The 20,554-nt window shown below is 39.2% G+C and overlaps 1 protein-coding gene across 5 annotated transcripts in view; it reads right to left on the bottom strand.

Annotated features, from left to right (window-relative positions):
* Nucleotides 1-20,554, bottom strand: part of lepr (leptin receptor) — a 139,116-nt gene that overhangs the window by 76,017 nt on the left and 42,545 nt on the right. For 4 of the 5 annotated variants that reach the window (XM_048601737.1, XM_048601735.1, XM_048601738.1 and 1 more), the window contains 2 exons: nucleotides 2,593-2,716; nucleotides 1,347-1,528 (listed from right to left, as the gene is read on the bottom strand). In XM_048601737.1, the coding sequence (XP_048457694.1) occupies nucleotides 1,347-1,528; nucleotides 2,593-2,716 (306 nt within the window). Of the gene's footprint in view, nucleotides 1-1,346; nucleotides 1,529-2,592; nucleotides 2,717-4,714; nucleotides 4,874-20,554 lie in introns of those variants that run through there. The other variant, XM_048601740.1, reaches the window with a different exon arrangement.

Below are 20,554 nucleotides of genomic sequence, written 5' to 3'. Positions count from 1 at the left end.
TTTACAAAACCTTTTTTTTTCTGATCACTCTGGGAAGAGCTGGTTTGATTTCTACCTAATGAAGAGTAACAGTGTTGTTGTTATCATATTGCAACTTAGTTATAACATAGTCAATGCTATTGGTTAAATAATTCTCCCTAATGCTACCACTTTACTAAAAGTTATCTCTTTAAAAATAAGGCTAGTACTATAAATGGCCATTGAATCCTTAACATTAACATTAATTTACTGAAATCACACATTTTATTAAATCAATTTGAATACAGGAATGGAAGAGCATCATATTTTATTAGAAAGAGTACTTATTAATGTGTGGATTTCAGATTCAATTCCTAGTAGCAACTAAGCGACCATAAGGGTTGGCCAACAGAAGCATGGAGAGAATACATAATCAACGAAGAAAATCAAGATTTAAATATAGTTACTGAACCTCACAGCAGCATGTTCTGAACTGCAAATGGCATGGTGCTCAGGAACCCAAATATTTTGGCTAAATTTGACATATGAAGAAAAGTTGCCCAGTTATCTAGCTCACGTGAATATCAATGTTGTTCGATATAACCACAAAACATTTGTAATCTATTGGCTCTGTTGTTTTAGTAAATTAATGTAAAGGCATGAGTCAAAGCTCTATAGGCAGCAATTCCGAGTAATTACTGTAATCTTCTACTAAATTTAGAGGTTTCCTCATGCCGAAACCAGCTCATCCCATTTTTTATAAACACTGTGTTCTCACTAACATTAAGGCAAAATTAGTTTAGTTATTAATAAACAAATTTAAGTAACAAAAAGTGCCAATAATTTGTCTTTCACTCAGACAGAGCGTAAAATGCCTGATGAAACAAAACAATTATTTTGTAGTTAGTGCTGATATCTGGACAGTCAGTTGGTTAATGATATTACAGGAGCCAATCTTTACTCAGTCAACATGTATTTATTGAGTTAAATGTCACAAACAAAAACCTTCAAATTCAACCACACCTCATTTCATTAAGTGTCTCTTTGTATGTACTCAAGTAAAACTCCATTTAACATCCACTACCTGCATTCAATTAAATGCAATCAACATATAGTTAGTGGTTAGGGACATATCCCTCAGGTATAAAATTGAGCAGCTGAGATGGGCCACTACCAAATGTTCAGATATCTCCCTTTACTGCATTTACTAATTCCTGCTTCCTATAATGGAAAGGCTTCAGAAGGATAATTTGCCATAATCCAATAACTATTTCTTGATAAAAGGTCAACTTTGCTCTGCATTTCAACCTTCGGGGTGTCATGCACAAGAGAATTTAGAACACAAGAACTTTGCAAAAATATAACACTTTGAGGTTCTCCAGACTTACCTACATTAATAGGTGTGACAGACATCAAAGGTGACTGGAAAGTTCCAGAATTGGAGATCAGTTCTATCCAAATGAAATACTTGCGATTTGAATCGATGGAAGCTATCATGCATTTAATTATATGATTCTGCACGCAGTCATTGACATTCATTGACAAGTTGCCTTCCTTCTGGTCAAATGATCTGAAAATGACAGAAGGAAAGGCAGATTAGGTATCAACCACCTTGGAATCAGGAAATCAAAGATGGCCTTTACTCTTCAAGATAGAAAACAACAAGATCTTAAACAAATCAGCAAGCAAGATAGTATCTGTGGAGGGAAGGTGGCATTTCAGTTATGTGTTGTGTCAAACCAAAATGTTTGTCTTTGTCCAGATGTTTTTGATATCTACATTCACACGCAAGCAAAATCACTGGAGTGATGTGAGAGATGGTCGTCAGTGTTTATGAAACAGGGAAAATCAGCACCAAAAGTTAACCAAGTAAAAACTCAATGCCCCTCTTTGGTAATTCTATTAAAAGTTTAAACTTGTTTTGTATCGTTAAAGGGAAAATTATTTTTTAAAAAAATTCAGTTTGTTTCTTAGGTTGCATGAATATGGTTTTTAAAAAAGAACTTACTTAAATTTTAACAGAAATTCCTCTCCTATTTAGGGAGATAGAAGCTGACTGCAAATCTCAATCTATTGTGGCCTTCATTTGCAAATTGCACTGCTGCCTAATGATATTGTGTTACACCACCCACTTTCCTTTTACGCTGCCAAAGTATACTTAATGGTTAGCAAGATCAGGCTGGTAAAATACTTTTGCTCTAACCCTCTCAAGCACCACTTACAATGCAAACCTGATGACCATCTCCCTGACACCTCAGATTCTTGATGGACTTGCTCCACCTATTTCCACTCACAATCCACTGAGTTATGTAATGCTGCTAATCAGCAATCAATGTTCTTCCGCCTTCTGTTGATCTTCAGTAGTAGAGAAGGTACCAGAAGGTGGCAATTTCTTTTTCAATACAACAGAAATTAAAGTCAGCATGTGTGAAATTTCAGGCACATAGCCACAGCTCATCACCCAGTCTATGATGGAACATATTGAAACAGTTTTGGGAATAGCCCTCAAACAATCTCACAACAAAAGACAGATAGTCACTGTGTGAACACAATATTCTGGCTTCCTGTCTTCAAAGATTCTTGGTCAACTAGATTATGTCAACAAACCAGCTTACCAAATTTTCATTTACTTACAACACATCCAGATGGTGTATTCTATATTTTACAAACTTGCTGATTTTCCAGACACTTGGCTTCAAGTTACAGACAAACAGTGAAAAGTCTCCAGCTGTCCAACACTTTATGTTCATTCTGATACCTAAAAAGAATAAACTGATTAAAACAAAATCCCGTGAAAGCTGTTAATAAACTAAAGTCAAGAAATGTAATTTTGTAGTCCTTAAGAGATAATTTAAAGGTTCCCGCAAAAGCTTAATGACACATATACAAAGCAATGGGAAACTGTGTTGTGTAAAGTAACAGTGTTCTATGTTTCATTACTAGTTCGCTCGGTTTGAATAGCAGTAGGATGTTGCATTTGCATTGATTCTTCTGTAGTAAAAGATAAGGTGAAGGAAACAAGCAACAGCTAGGTTCCTACTCCTTGTTGTGACCCTGGCACACATAAATGTAGCATAAATGGAGGCTGTATCAAGTTGGACTCTCTATAACCCACAATCAAGTGAATTTGCAGTGCCCAATATATGAATTCACACATGGCACATATAGCCTAGAGTCATACAGCACGGAAACAGACCTTCAGCCCACTTGTCCGTGCTGACCAGGTTTCCCCAACTGAACTAGTCCCAATTGTCTGTACTTGGCCCACATCTTTCTAAACCTTTCCTAAACATGTACTGTCCAAATGTCTTTTAAATGTTGTAATTGTACTCACCTCTACCACTTCGTCAGGCAGCTTGTTTTGTATATACACAACCCTCTGTGTGAAAATGCTGCCCCCTCAGATCCCTCTTAAATCTTTCCCCTCTCACCTTAAATAAATGAATAAGCAACCGGCCACAAAACCTACTTGCAAAGCATCTTTAGTAACGACACTAAAGGCATCATTCTGAGTCCAAAGCTAGCATCTGCCCTATATTTAAAGCCTTGTTGCTGGCAAGATGGCATTTTGATGAGGTTCTTAACGCAAGGGCCAGATGGAATGCCAGGTGTGGTGTACAGAGCAAAGAGATCACAAATTGATTTGACTTCAGGGGTACTATTTTTGGCCTCAACACTTCAGCAAATCTTGTATATTTGAACTTGCGCTTGGCAGCAGGAAGGAAGCAGCTTCAGGAGCACAATTAAATACCCTCATAAACTAATTTCAGGTTAGTTGTTGATTGATTTCTGTTGGCTACTGCTGAGTTAATTGAAGCGTTTGGAGGTTTATGCCACTGAACAAAATTGAAATGCGAAGGATGTGCTGTTCCATGCATTGAAAAACTGAGATCTCATTTCAAGAGTTTTGCACAAACCACTTGCTCCCGGTCTCTGGGAGTTTCTGCCTTGGGCTGAAGCTGGATCTGCAGAATTAGGTAAGATGACACAGAACAGAACACGCTACTTAAAGGGGAAGGAGGAGGAGTACGGGAGAGCTCTGAAGAATTGTGAAATACCATCCCAGACAATTCAATTCAGGAAATATGATGTATCATAAAAAATAGGATTATATGGAATATTTCTCAAAAATGGCAAATAGTTAAAATTCATTCCTCATGATTAATAAAAATTAATTACAAAATACTGGATTAGAACAACAGAGAGATGTAAAAGAGGTATCTTGCTCTTTGAACATTCATGTATTTTGTGATGAAGCTCCTGAAGGGCAGAGCACAGTCAAGCAAGGGCTAGATATCAGTGATCTGAGTGAATGTGACACTCAGGACAGACCTAGGATACCCAATTGCCCAGACTGTACAGCCAAATGTTACATATTCCAGAGAAGTTCAGTGAATGCAGGGATACATAGGAAAAGCTGCTTGCAAGTTTACATATAGAGATAACACAGTGTAGAGTTGGAGAAACACAGCAGAACAGGCAGAATCAGAGGAGTAGGAAAGTCGACATTTCATTGGATAGGGGAGATATGAAATCAGGTCAGTGGAATGTCACCTAGTTGTGAGCTGGTGGTTGCAAGTAGTCCAAACTTGTAAGGGGACAGAGGTAGTGTAAGAGGAATGCAGGGGTGTCAGGGCTGTGGGCTCAGTTGTGAATGAGTTGAGCCATCAATTTAATAGTTACGTAGGAGTTAACAGTAGGTTTTTAATCCTGTAACTTTTTCTAGGTAGCCATTAAGCTGAAATGAATCACAAACCTCAGCATTCACCAACTCCAATGCCCTCTTTCAGAAGGTTCCAGATGCAGAGTAATTGCCCATCAGAACATTCAATTTGCCAGGGCAATTCCCACAGTGTCAGCTGTAATGGGAATTCTGCATAGTCCAAATGCACAATTCCTGTCTACACAGCACAAATGTCAGTTTGGCCATCGGAATATCTGGGCCTCTGGAATTACTCACTCATAGCTGGAAAAGTAATCATGAAAATGTTTTTATTTAATTTTCTTGGTCACATTCACTCTGGAATGAAGATCAATCAACATAAAAGCTTCATTTCTGCAAAGTGATACTGTTCTGAAACAAATGTTTTGAAGAGGGATGCGATGGCCTAGTGGTATTATCGCTGCACTGTTAATGCAGAGACCCAGATAATGTTCTGGGGACCAAGATCAAATCGTGCCATGGCAGATGGTGGAATTTGAATTCAATAAGTATCTGGAATTAAGAGTGTAACAAATACCATAAAGCCATTGCTGATTGTTGGGGGGAAAACCCATCTGGTTCACTAATCTCCTTTAGGGAAGGAAACTGCCATGGTTACCTGGTCTGGCCGACATGTGACTCCAAACCCACAGCAATGTGGTTGACTCTCAACTGCCCTCTGGGCAATTAGGGATGGACAATAATGCTGCCTGACCAGTGACATCCTCATCCCCGTGAATGAATTAAAAAAAAGAAATCCCTCTAAAGAGGCAGCAGATGAATAGGCATAATTATAGAAACTAAACAAATGTTATTCATGGAATGAATATTATTTACAGGGTATTTTCTGGTAAAATTTGTTTTGCTGAAAATAGGTTAAGGAGAACCCATAGTGTTTTATTGGTATCATGTAGGAAAACCTAAAGGACAACAAGAGACAATCTAACGATTACCCATTGACAGTCAATGGCATTTTCATCTCAGCATTCCTCCACTATCAAAATACTGGAGGTTACCATTGACCAGAAACTGATCTGGGCTAACCATGTCAAAACTGTGGCTACAACAGCAGGTCAGAAATCCTGCAGCTTCTTTTCTTCCCCAGAGCCTATTCACCATTTAGAAGGCACAAGTCAGCAGTGTGAAGGAATACTCCCCGCTTGCCTGGAGGAGTGTAGCTCCTACAACATTCAACGTCATTCAGCACAAAGCAGCCTGCTTAACCGTCATCATATCCACAAATATTCACTCTCTCCACCATTAACTCACAGTGGCAGCAATGTGTACTACCTACAAGATGCACTGCAGAAATTCACCAAGGCTTCTCATTCAACACCTTCCAAACCCACAACCACTTCCATCTCGAAGGACGAGGTCAGCACATACATGGGAACACCACCACCTGCTAGTGCCGCTCCATGCCACATACCATGTTGAATTGGAAATATATCACCACTCCTTCAGCGTCACTGGGCTAAAATCCTGGACTGCCTTCCTAACTGCATTGTGGGTATACTTACATCAAACGGTGCAGTTGTTCAACAAGACAACTCACCACTACTTTCTCAAGATTAACTAGGGATCCACAATAAATGCCAGCCCAGCCCACTAAACCCACATCTTAGGAATGAATGAAAAAAATTAATAGGTCTAATACCTGCTGCCCGCATTAATTCAAACACATGTTACAGCCCAAAGTTGTGCTTTGTTCACTGTTGGGAGTGTTCGTGTTTAGGTGCATATTGAAGCACATTTCAGCATGAATCACTAGCTTCAGAATGGAGGAAAATTGAAATATTAACAGCCTTACTTTACTCACTGATGTTTTGTGCAGTTTCCTGAAATCTGAATAGCATGTCAATTGTAGAAATGAGATCCAATAGGAAAGAATTTTGATAGATTCTGTTTTCATTTGCTATTTCAAAGCTCTGATCCGCCCAAGAAGAAAAAGGATTAGTGCAGGGCTTGTCTAAAACCTTGATTGAACAAGAAAAGTCCAATTTATCTGCTCAAACAGATAGAATTATTTGCATCTGTTTTGAATCCATAAAGTCCTAACTAATGCAGAAAATTCAAACTGAGCTTTTTGTCAGGTGTAAGAAAACTGATTAATCCCAGTCATTTAATTCCAGTTCAGATTCATGTAAAAGCAAATCTCCATGAACAGAGAAGTACCATGTTTCAAGAAGTTCTTTATTTAAATGTTTCAATAATGAACTGTAGCCAGGTAGGGTTTATTTTTAAATATTTTATTTCACTACAATTCACATACTAGGGGTAAAGAAATCACAGAGAATAAGTGTAGGCCCAGTCATATGATCCTATCATGCTGCATTGGTCAGATCTTGCAATTTAAAACTGCAGATCAATCTTGGTGTCACATTACACAACACTGCTTTCAAAAAACTCTTAAAGCCTTTCAAACCAAAAACAAGAGTGAAATCAGAATACTAAACAATTCATTTTAAAAGATCGTTTCTTGTTTAATACACATTATTAGTCATAGGACAGTGAGGGGGAGTTGAAAGGCAGTAGTTTCATCATGGTTTAGATGCTGAACATATTTCTCTTGTGGCTCACGGTATCATCTGACTTGTTTTATTTGATTGGTGCCTTGTGCTTTACTTACATGTATCCATTAACATCACTGGTTCTGAGCAAATAAATAGGTTCAGTATTTTTAAAATTTTGCCAGCTCCAACAAGTTTACATTTTACCTTCAGTTCATGATATAGAGCAGGTAAATAATGCATCTGTCAATCAGTTTTAATTTAACCCTGATGGAAAATTCATAGAAACTCTATGAGCACTTCACACACAAGCAAAGAGTGTGGAATCACTTTGAATGGGGATTGCTTTGCTGCTGTAGTTTTCTTCAAACTAGCAATGCAATGTAAATGCAGAGCGTGAATCAAATTTACATGGTTAACTTCTGAGACAATTTTTAACTATTTGAAAACAGCAACTTTATTGGTCAATTCACATCACAATAAAGTTTGAACAGGGGAATCTGAAAAAATAACGAGAAAACTTTGAAATGTCACAACTGATAAGAGAAGTTAATATTTCCAACCGCTTCAGCAATGTCCTTCAGGAAGGAAATCTGCCACCCTTATTATGGCCTATAGGTGACTCCAGTCCCACTACAAAAAAATCCATTAGGATTGCAGTTGTTCAAGAGAGGGTAACTAGCAATTGATAATCATTGCTAAACCAACCACAGGTAACCTTATCCAAAAATAAAAAAAAAACTATAACTGTCAAGAACTGTATAACAGAGGTACAGGGAGAAACACCAGAGAACAACAGCAGTTCCTTTTAGTAATTCATTATAAACAAACTGCATTTGTGTTTACTCATGCTAGAACATTTTGTTTGAGAATGAACACATGTAGGTAAAGGAGAACCAGTGGATGTATTGTACTTAGATTTCTAAAAGGCATTTGATAAGTTGCCACATCAAAGATGATTGCAGAAAAGGGAGGCTCATGGTGCAGGGTGTAGCACATTGACATGCACACAGTGTATAATGTGGGCAAATGTAAGGATATGCACTCTAGCAGGAAGAATAAAGGAGCTGAATAGCTAAATGGAGAAAGACTAGAGAAAGCTACAGAAGTAGAATTTGAGAGTCCTTATTCATGAATCACAAAAGGCTAGCATCAAAGTTCACCAGGTAACAAGGAAGGCACATGGAATGTTGTATATGGTGTATAAAGAATGGAGTATAAAAGTACAGAGGTTTTGCTAAAACTATACAAGGCACTAATCAGATGGCAGATGGAATACTGTAAACAGTTGGAGCCCTTTATCGAATTAAAGTTACCCTGGCATTGCAGGCAGTCCACAGAAGGTTCACTAGGCTGATATTGAGTATGGCGGGGCTATTTTATGAGGAGGGGTTGAGTAGTTTGGGCCTGTACTCACTGGAATATAGAAAAATGAGAGGCAACCTTATGGAAACATAGAATATTGTTCAGGGGCTTGACAGGGTAGATATGGATAGGTTGTTTCTCCTTGTGGAAGAACCTAGGATGAAAGGGAATAATCTCAGAATAAGGGATCACACATTTAAGACATAGATGAGGTGGAATTTCTTCTCAGAAGATTGTGAATCTGTGGAATTCTTTACTACAGAGGGCTTTCAAGGCTGGATCATTAAAGGCTGAGATAGACTGAATTTTATTCACTGAGGGAATCAAGAATTATGGGGAAAAGGCAGGAAAATGGAGTTGAGCAGGATCAGATCAGCCATGATCTTTTTGAATGGCAGAGGAGACTCAAAGGGCTCCATGACATACTTTTGCCCTAAACTAAAGAACTGATCATTGGCTTCAGAAAGGAGGAGAACATGTCCCCATCTACATCAACAGAGCTGAGGTTGAGAGGGTGGAGAGTGTCAAGCTCCTAGGAGTGATGATAACCGACAACTTGTCCTGGACTTCCCACGTGGATATGACAGTTGAGAAGGCACAACAACGCCTCTTCTTCCTCAGGCGGCTCAGGAAATTTGGCATGTCCATAAGGTCCCTCAGCAACATTTATAGATTCACCATAGAAAGCATATTGTCTGAATGCATGATGGCCTGGTATGGCAATCGTTCCGTCAAGGACCATCAGAAACTACAGAAGATTGTGTGCACAGCCCATACCATCACAGAAGCCAACTTTCCATTCATGGTCTTCACTTACACAGCTCATTGTCGCAGAAAGGCTACCAACATCATCAAAGACCCTTCACACCCTGGTAATGCTCTCCTACAATTTCTTCTGTCAGAAAGAAGACACAGAAGCTTGAACACAAGCACCAGCAGGTTCAGGAACAGCTTTTACCCGACTGTTATTGGATGAGTGGACTCTCTAACTTCAAATAATGCTGATCTTGCTAACGTTGATCTCGCCAAGCACACGCCTTGTGCAACGTAACCTGTATGCCTCTAAGTATTGTTTTCATCTTATTGCTGACTATGAGCTGCCTGTCCTGCTCACAAACAAAGCTTTTCACTGTACCCAGGTACAAGTGATAATAAATCAAACCAAATCAAATCGAATCAAATGTGTTATAATCTTATGTAAATGTAGAGAGACTACAGAGCTCTGAGATCTAAAGGGATCCAGGTTTTCTTGTATATGAATCTTAAAGATTACGCTGCAGGTACAGCAAGTAATTAAGAAAGCTAATAGAATGTTATCATTTATTGCAAGGGGAGCTGAATTCAAAGTAGGGAGATTATACTTTAGTTATATAGAACACAGGGGAGATTGAATCTGGAGTACTGAGCACAGTGTTGGTCAACTTATTTAAGGAAGGATGTAGATGCATTGGAAGCTATTCAGGGAAGGTTTACTCACCTAACACTTAGAATAGGCAGGTTGTCGTATAAGGAAAGATTGGAGGGGCTACACTTGTATCTGCTGGACTTTAGAAGAGTAAGATGTAACTTGACTGAACTATATAAGATGCTGACGGGTGTCAACAAGGTAGATGTGGAAAGGACATTTCCTCTTATGCGAGAATCTAGATCTTGCAGTGACTTTAAAAATCAGGGGATGTCCATTCAAAACAGAGATTAGACAATTTTTTAATCTCTCAGAATGTGTTGCGTCATTGGAACTCTCTTCCTGAAGAGATGGTAGAAGCAGAGTCCTTGAATATTTTTAAAACGAATGTCGACAAATTCTTGTTAAGCAAGGAGTTGAACGGTCATCAGAGGTAGACAGGAGTGTGAATTTCAAGTTACAATCAGATTGGCCATGATTTTATTGAGTGGTAGAGCAGGTCAAGGGCTAAATAGCCTCCTGCTCCTGCTGATTTGTATGTTCATGTGTGTATATAGAACCAGGATTTATTTTGAATAAATATATCACATTGTAGAAGGTATTCACTGTTATTCAAATCTGGAAGAAGACATCAAATAAAAATGATGCATTTAAATGGATTTATGCAGATTCTTTTAGGACATTAAATACTCTGCCTGAGCTAAGTGAGAGGGAAAATGCTCACATAATTATATGTTTTCTTAAGATAATAAGTGTACAATTTTGTTCTGTAGTTACTAATATATAATTAGCCATTGATTTGCGTGTATGTTACCGACTCAATAAAAATCATCTCTTCATCCTTGAAGCTTCAAATAAAAATGGATTTTGCAAAATACTAAGCGAAATAGTAAAAGGTAATTCAGAACATTACTCTAGGTTAATTTATGACTATGGAACAAAGAGATACAACCAGTGAAACCAAAATTTATGGCTAACCTAACAAAGAATTTCTCCAAGCAAGAGTGATTACTGCCTGGAATAGAATGGATGGCATTGAGCAGGCAAAATTCATCCATGGGTACTATGCTGATGCAACCAAAGGTATCTACAGAAAGATGAACCACATCATCTGAATTGTCTCTATCATCTGTTTTTCATCTTTATGAGTTTTATTAATTTTTTTTAAAAAACTGATGGCATTGCTGTTTTTACTTGGCAGAAAATCAATAAAATCCCTGATTCTAAGTCATCCACAATTGGTGGCCATGCCTTCAGCTGCCAAGGCCATACGCTCTGGAAATGCTCACTAAAAGTCTGCATTTCTTTTGCACTTTTCCCCCCTTTAAAACACCCCTTAAAAACTACTGCTTGAATTAAGCTTTTCTTCACCTGCCATTATCTCATCTTATGTAGTTATGTGTCAAATTTCATTCAATAACACTCCTCTGAAGCTTAAGGCTTTTCCTACATTAAATACACTAACAGATTGCAAGTTATTGAAATTAACAGAGTAAAAAGAGTAGTTCTTTGTAACTCAATCCTTTCTTGAACTTTAAAAAAATCCAAGTGTAACAATTTTTAAATTACTAAGTCGTATTAGTGAATTGCTATCACTACTACTGGAATTTATGATTCAACAGCTACTCATGTTATTATGGACCTGAAAGTGATGAATCACATTTTGTTTTGGATTGTCACTAGAGTTGTTTACCAATGCTGTTATATTAGTATATCCAATGACACATGAGAAATATTATGTTAAAAGTGCTGCCAGTCCTTACTAGAAACTGAAGAATTTGACGACAAATTTTGAGCATGATTTTTAAATGAGGTTGGGTTGAATGGGAAGTGGGCAGGTGTATAATTCCACATCAGTGACCGTGCCAGTCTGCTCCCATGAAATGACCTGCAGCCATTTTCAACAAGGTCAGCTCGTGATCAGATTGAGGGCCAACTGCTTCCTGGGGGGGCAAACAATTCAGGACATTACATTCAGTAATTACATTTAGGCCCATTCTGTGATAACCAGGCTTTTGGCAAAGCACTTGCCTCACAACAGCCTGGACATGTCCAAGCTTATGTGTTGGCCTCATGTGTTGGTAAGCAATGAATCATCTTAAGCCAGTAAGGATGACAGGGCATTGATGCAGCAACTGACTATCCTGTGCAGAAGTTGTGGTCTCAGTAATTAAGGGAGCTGCCAATTTCTTAAATCTAGAAATCTAGCCTCTTCTTCAGGTGGTAGCTTTGAGCTACCTTCACTTTCTCCATTATAAATATGCAGGACTCAAACTGGCTGGTGAGTCGGCTGACATGTCAATGCTTCCCATTGGCCCTCCTCTCTCAGGAGTCTCCTTGATGCACTTAATTGGGCAGTGAGGCCACTCTCTACCATTAATTAGCCTGGCCTTTTAAATATTCAAAAAGGCATGTCTGGAACTCCCTCTCTCTCAGAATCACCTAATGCTGGTGAATTGGACACTTCAAATTATAGTTCTAGACAGATCTTTTAGATCATAAACCTTTTCCCTTAACTTAATAACTCTCAAAATGACACAACTGATCTGAGGTCTGTTGAGAGAAGAATTTTACAATTGATCTTATTTAATACAGATTCTGCAATTTCTTCTATGTGTCTCACTTACTATCAGAAGAGTTCGCATGTTCAAACAAACATGCCAAATGTATAGATGTAGAATTCTTTTCTTCAGGGTCTGGATGTTGCTGCAGCTGGAGATTAAACTTGTTTACAGTGCAATTTCAAAGAGTTACAAGCAAAGAAACAAACAAACAATCATATGTTGCAACAGTGCCATCTATAGTTGAGAGTTCAATTAAGTATTTGGGCTAAAACACAATTTCAAGCATATTCCTCTTGTTAACAATCCTACAATTACTAGAACCTTCATACAATTGTGGGTAGCTGTATCACAGGTCAGTGGCCAGCGCTGATGCTTTGCTACTGACCCCAAATGAAGGCCACAGTACAACCAGGCAGAATCAACACGGTTTATTAATCTATTAGGAGGTTTTTTTTTTGAGGATGTAACAGGATGGCTGAGAGAAATAAGTGGTATGTTTGTGAATTCAGAAGGCATGCAGTAAAGTTTATTACATAGGATCTCATATTTGCAGGTGATATATCAGCAAGAATTGAGGATTGGATAATGGTCAGAAATCAGAGAAGGAATAGGATCAGGTTGTTGACTTGCTCGCCAAGCTGGCTTGTTTTCGTTCAGATGTTTCGTCACCATACTAGGTAACATCATCAGTGAGGCCACCGATGAAGCGGTTGTTCGACTCTGCTTGGGATTTATACTGTCCGACCCGTTATGGTGAGTCGTGTCATTTCCAGTTTTGTTCTGTATGGGTTTGTATATGGGGTCTAATTCTATGTTTGTTGATTGCATTATGGGTTGAGAACCATGCCTCTAGGAATTCCTACGTGTGTCTTTGTTTGACTCGGCCTACTATGATTACGATATCCCAGTTAAACTGATGGCCTTCTTTTTGTCCAACTGTACTGATATTAGGAAAAGTTTGTCGTGTCGCTTTGCTGCTAGCTGTTGTTCGTATTTTCTGATGGCTAGTTTCCTTCCTGTCTGTCCAAAGTAATGCTTGTGGCAGTCGTTGCATGGTATTTTGTAAACTACGTTGTTTCTGCATAGTGTGGGAATGGGGTCTTTAATCCTTGTGAGTACTAAAATTTTAAAGGAATAAGGTCATTTTCAGAATGGCAAAGTATAACTTGTAGCGCTCTGTAAAGGTCAGTGTTAAGATGTTAGCTATTTACAAACTAAATCAATGACAGACAAGGTTTGGGAGGTTGGTCTGAGTGAAATATATCATGTCACAGAGCTAAATGGGGAATGAAGTTGCATGGTGCATACTGCAAACTAATACAGACCAGTTAAGTAATTGGGCAAAAAGATAACAGATTGAGTACAACTTCGAGAAGTGTATGAAATTATCCAATTTTGTAGGAAGAAGGGAAAAATCTGAAAATGTATTAAAATGCTAGGGATTTGTAACTGTTGGTCTGAAGGAAGGGGTGGAGGGAGGAGCACTATACATAACTTAAACCAAAGCATTTATTTACATGAAGTTAACATACCGTTCCAATCATCAGGAACGCACACGATATGTCAGCCTTTCTTGCAAGGGCTTTGCAGTTTAAGTGTAGGGCCATTTTGCTGCAATTATAGTGGACATTGTTATATCATGACCATAGCACTGTGTATAGTCTTGTTTCCTTATCCAAGGAAGAATATACTTGCTTTGGACAGGGTGCAGCAAAAATTAACCAGATTGATTCCTGGTATGAGAGGATTGTCCTGTGAGAAAAGTTTGACTAAAATGATCTTAGACTTTCTGGAGTTTAGAAACTTAAGAGGTGACCACACTGAAATGTATAAAATTGTTCAACAGTTTGACAGGATAGACATGGAGAGGAATATTTCCTCAAAATATGCTCTTGAACCAGGGCTCATAGTCCCAAGTTAATGGGTGAGCCACTTTGGCTGAGGAGAAATTTCTTCACTCAGAGGGCTGAAATTCTCCACTGGCAGATGACTGTGGATACTTGGTTGATGTGTATACTCAATTATTAGTTTAGTAGATTTGTGGGCACTAAGGTAAACAATGAACATGGGGAGAGGACGAGAAAATTGAATTGACAAAGAAGTTTAATCAAAATGTTCAACCACAATCTTAACTAATGGAATATGTAGCTTGAGACACATGGTTTACTTCTGTTCTTTTCTTTATGCTTTCTTTTTTTTTCTTACTTTACTTGCTATTTGACTTTGGAGTAAACAGGAAAACACATAAATGCCCAAATGAAATAAGCTTTAGAAACAAAATCAATATCTTAGATGATAAAAATACAGAATTTCTGTTATGTAATCACTTAAACAAGAAAATGACAATATGAAATTCACTCAAATGCAAATATTCCCCCTAATTTAGAACCTATTTAGCCAGATGGGATTTTTCATGCTTTTGAAGATTTCAAATATTACAAACATTTGAATTCACTTCAAGCAACAACAGGACACAAACGGAAAAGATTTTGGACAAAGATAGCATTTAAAATAAAGTCTGAATGTTTTCAAAATCAAAGCCCTTTTTCCCATTAATCTTGTTGATTAGTTTAATATGTTCAAGTATTTTCAGAGTATTGACTGTTACAGAAAATGTAGCCGTCATTGAGATAGGGTACGAACATCAAATGGTGCTTTGGTTAGGTAGATTGGAAAGTTTCAGAAAGTACACACTATCGAGTAGGATATCAAGTATTGAACGCATGATATTGATCAGTTGTTTTTTTTATCTTGGGCATACTATTGTCCAACAAATAAAACAAAGAACTGCAGCTGCTGGAAATCTGAAACAAGAACAGGAATTGCTGGAGAAACTCATCTGGTCTGGCAGCATCTGTAGAGAGAAAGCAGAATTAACATTTCAAGTCCAGTGACCCTTCTTGTTCTTCTACGTTGCTCTGAATGGCACCTTGTAGAACAGTGTTTACTCTGAGAGAGACAGCCCTTTGTGCTGCTGTTCTCAACAGGTTATGAGGGACAGTGGACACATGAACTGTCTGTTGCACATCTCCCAGCCTTGAATGTGCTCCTGTGGAAAGCTGATAGATAGAATCAACATTTCCCTCCAGAGATGTATGGAATCATCACTGATTCTGTGATCTCACTTGTAATTGTGTAATGATATAGAGTGGGCCAAGCCCTAACATAATCTCCGCAACTGCATTTAGGCTCAGTGTTGTCCATATTAAAGTGCAATGCCCTGTTTGCACACATCAATGTCAAGGTTCAAGAATCCCTGATGTTTGAGTTTATCTGCAGTGAAGGAATTGGTTGCTTGTGAGAGATTATTAACTTTTGGCGATTACAATTTCTTTCATGCTTAGAATGTCTGAAGACGCTGCAACTTAACAAGGTCCGACAGCAGCAAAGAAACTGAAGCAGATATTTAAAGATCGTAATTGAAGTTATTTTCATGAAAGTGGAAGATAATTAACAGCAATGTGCTAGCTGTGCCACTTATGGGCTCTCAGTAAGATTTTTTTTTGCTTTCCCTTCACTATGTCGAAGTGCAGTCCCGCCTTCCACAGCTGGTGTGGAAGATGCTTGCTCTATAGCTGGCCCTCTTGGCCTGGAAGACTTGGACAGTGGTCCCCAAGTGTATTTGGACCTAGAGGGTCAAGGCCTACTGACGGTATCCTGCCCAGATACAGATTCACCCTCCTCAAGTGGAACTCCTATAGACTTTGGTATTTCCGGGGACGGAGGAAGGGCCAGGCACCTCTGGGTTGTCCCGAGAGGAAGCTTCTGGTATGTGACCTCTCCCTGAGGGTGGCTGCCAGCAGCACCACACTGTCTCCCTGACAGCCTAATCGAGGTAAAGAATGCCCGGAGCTGGTGGAGGGTGCCAGTGAAAGCCTTGCAGGTACATCCATAAAGGATAGAGGCAGAGGTGGAGCTGAGAGTCTCCAATACTGGCTTCCTCAGGGCAGACTCTCACTGGGCATTGCTAGTGTCTGTATAAGAGGAGAGGGAATTAGTCGTATGAGTAATAAAATCTTTTGCAGTTTAAGAATTATTTAGGGTTGGCGGTAATGGGAGAGCAGCACAGCATGATGAAGGTTACTGGGTTGATTGCCCATTGAGGCCTTCCCATCCCCATGAGAGTGGGTCTGTTCTCCTCCAGCCAGCTAAAGAATTCTTTTCTCTTTTGGCATGTGCACCGTCATGTCCATCAAATTCCTGCTAGTCTTGGACTTCTCAGCCTAGATGTGGGACAATATTTCCTGCAATGTGACAAAGGTAGGGATTGAGCATGAATTTTAGAATTAGAATTAGCATTACTGTCAACTTGTACTGATTTGAGTACATGACAAGTTTACAAGTCGCCACTTACAGCACCATCTTAGGTACAAAAGTACCTAGGTACAGATTCTTAAGTACAAATTCTTAGGGAAATAAATAGAAAATAAAGGAATTACAGTTCAGAATAATAGTCCTTCCAACCCACTTCACGTTGGCACCTAGCCTCCAGAACACACCATGTTTCACCTTGAGGCTGATAGTTCACTCAGAGGCTATGCCGCACTACCGAGGGACCGATGACTGGGGGCCGAGGGACCGTCATGCCAAGTCCATGCTGAGGCTGGGAGTTCAGGATATCGCCAAGAAGAAAGAAGGAAAAATAAACACAGACGAGAGAAAAAAAAAGAAATGGACAGAGCAGCCAAGCTCCACCTGGAAAGTACTAGTTCACCTCCATCTTGAAAGGAGAAGTGGATGAAATTGGATGATGGAAGTGGGTGAAAGACTAATTAGTGGTGATGCAGGATCAGGAGAGGTGTCGATGTTGATGATCCCTACTGAGTGAGTACAAAGCACAGACAACAGGAAAGATTGCTGGTTTGGGAGGATGAGGTGGGTGAGAGTTGAGTGGAAATGATGCCTGCAATCATGAGAGTTGTGGCCCATTAGTGAGATGTGAGTGCAGTAGCAGAATTAGAGAGACGGATGGCCTGGTGAGAGTCAGGCAGCAGAGAGAAGATGGTAGCACCTATCCTTGTGGAGTGCAAGGCATTTCCCTGTATTGCTGTTCATTATATTTTATCCAGGACACTGCACTGACCAGGTGGCGATCTCAGTCCAAATTGGCTGGGGCTCCTGGCATGGCCTCTTTTGCCAATGAGCAGGACAAAGCACTGTCCCCCTCTCCACCATCCCATCCATGTCCCTGTCAGCAAACAGAGGAACTATGTTCCCTCTGTGGACCATGTCCTGAATGTAGAGGCTGAAGTTCCTGGCTGCATCAGCCGAAGTGATATGTACCTGGTCTTCTTCAAATGTGGCACCAGTGACATGAAGACTAGAAAGTCCCAGCAGTAGCGAGCAGTTTGACTTTTCATGCCATACAATTCCAAGCAAAGGGCATTGTGAAGCCCAGATCTGTCATCGATGAGGTGAAGAGCCATGGCAGACAGGGTGCCATGAAAGTTCAAGTGAACTTCTGCGCAACATCAATTTCTGTTTCTTTCTTCCATTTAATGCAAATCATCTTTCTGAAAGGGTGCATTGAAATAAATGTTACACCATTAGCTTTCAAAAGTTGTCCCTTTAATGGTCCAAGTACTGAAGTTACTAAAAGCTAGGGGACAAGTGCAACATATTATTAAAACTCTGATTGCAATTATGTGGCCTTTGTCTCAAGATAGCTGAAAACAAAGAGATGGCAAATATGTGGCAGTTTGGTTAGATACCATCGAGAGCACTGGGTTCAGCTTGGGCAACTTGGGCAGCATGTAATCACCTGTATGTTACATCGACTAAAATGATTACATTAGGAGGTCAGGTCCTATAGACTCAGCTTGCCTTCCCTTGTATGCATAAGATTGGGTCTAATTGAGGTATTCAAGATGATTTAATGGAGTGGATAAAGAGAAACTATTTCTTCTGAAGAAAGAGTCTGGAATAAAGGGATTAATGAAAGCTAAGTCTTTCAGAATATTAGAAACCTTCTTCATACATAGGCTAATGGTAATCTAGAAATTTCCCTGAAATGCTTTAGACTAGGTTGATTAGAAATTTCAAAGGAGACTGACATATATTTGTTATAAAAACTGAAAGAACTGCGGATGCTGTAAATCAGGAACAAAAACAGAAGTTGCTGGAAAAGATCAGCAGGTCTGGCAGCATCTGTGAAGAAAAAATCAGAGTTAACACTTCGGGTCCAGTGACCCTTCCTCAGAATTTCCAAACAGCACATTTAATTCAGATGTGTACTAACTTAATGTCAAAAGGTGAATGTTATGATATTTTTGAAATCTAAGTTAAATAGCAAGGTCTACAATGTAATACACAAAAGCCGACATGGGTTGAAGAGAAGTTTAGGTAAATAAATGAGTGGTAACATCAAACTTGTAAAACAAGCAAGGCAACTGGGGGTCCACTCTTTGCACCACTCTGACACCATGTTTCAAACGATGCGTGTTTAGCGGCTCCCATAGACTGTACACAAAGACACTAATAGCAGAGGAAGGGGTCACATGATTACAGCAAGCCAAACATTACACCAAGGGTACAATTTCATTTCTCCAACCAGTTTCCTTTTCATTAAAAAACATTCATGCACTGTTATTTATAGTAATACGTTATACAAGTTACTTGGTATACTTGGTGACAAAGAAAATTAGAAATCATTAACAACACAGTGTCTTCCTGCTAGTCAGTTCCACTTTTGTCAGTCTCTGCATACGAACTGCATACATAGTCTTTAAATTGTGTAGTTCTCCAAACAGTATGTGTATGCATTAACACTGGTCATTCCTCTTGTATCCTAGGTTTGGTCCCAGGATGATATTGCTTCTCCAGGGAGTATCATAGCTATGGTGATTGCTGTTGCGATGGTAAGTGGCAGCTCACTGCTGACCCAGTACTGCTGCTGGCAAACAGTTGACCTTTGTCATTCTGTACTGTGTGAAAGTGGTGAGATCACGCCTTTCAGATTTGGTTCCTGTAGTGAAGGCATGAGTATCATTCTATCATATAGCTACAACTTTACTTCTGAAGCCTTCATTTCTGTGCCACTATCTTGAGCCACTTCAAACAGGTCTGCGAAATTTGAGGCTGCGCAATGCACTGTTGTCTGACACTTCATGTTCACTTGTTTTGTCCTTCTGCAATCATCACTCTGACTGTTACAAACCATTTACCATCTTTATACCTCCCAACGTGTATGGTGTGGAGGGGTTCATCAGAACTATTGCTGACATTTTTCCAACAGCCAACTTTGTAGACTTGTTTTGTTTCCTTCTAGCCAAGCACTTGCATGAAAAGTGATTCACTTCTTAGAGCACTGCTTTCCTCATGCACAATATTCTTTCCTTGCTTTTGTGGGATTTCCTTTTTCCCCAATATTTACAATCTGCCCTCTGCCCTTGGTCTTTCAGATGGCTTTTCTGTAAATACTTCCTTCTATGTTCCCCAATATTTTGATTTTGTTCGACATAGAAAATCTCTTTGCAAAATGCAAAGCTTCGTCTGTTTATCTGTTAACATGCTCTGGCAGCGATTGCCAACTCAGAGCTTCTGTGCATTCAGTGGTTTCTTGAGAATACATATTTTCCTTTATCAGCAGCTGTACACTTATGGCAGAATCTCAGACCGAAAACAATTCTGTTTTCTGATCTCATCATCTTTCAGTTGTCCAAATGCACAGGATTCAGACAGATGTATTAGAGCAGTCACATACTGATCAATAGCTTCCCTCTCCATCTCATGTTGATGTTAAACAAATATTGACATGAATATGAGATTCAAAGTGTGTCTTTGAAGCTCACAAAACCTCTCTTGTCTGGATCTTCTACTCCTTAGTGGGATCAAAGTTGCCATATAGTTTTAAGCACTATTTCCCAATACTGATAGAGTTGCAACTCTTAGTCGCTCATGTTTTTAATTAATTATGTTGCTTTCTCATTGTTTTGCGATGAGAGTGGGTAAGATTCCAATTCTGGCTCACATCTACCTTTCACTTCCCTACCAGCAGGGAAATGCACAGTCAATTTGACTCACACAGCAATTCAAAGTTGCAAACTTTTGT

The sequence above is a fragment of the Rhincodon typus genome, chromosome 10 (assembly GCF_021869965.1).
Source record: "Rhincodon typus isolate 14 chromosome 10, sRhiTyp1.1, whole genome shotgun sequence".
In the NCBI taxonomy this organism is placed as follows: domain Eukaryota; kingdom Metazoa; phylum Chordata; class Chondrichthyes; order Orectolobiformes; family Rhincodontidae; genus Rhincodon; species Rhincodon typus.
The sequence above is the reverse complement of the archived record's forward strand: the minus strand, read 5'-3'. Positions and strand labels throughout refer to the sequence as shown.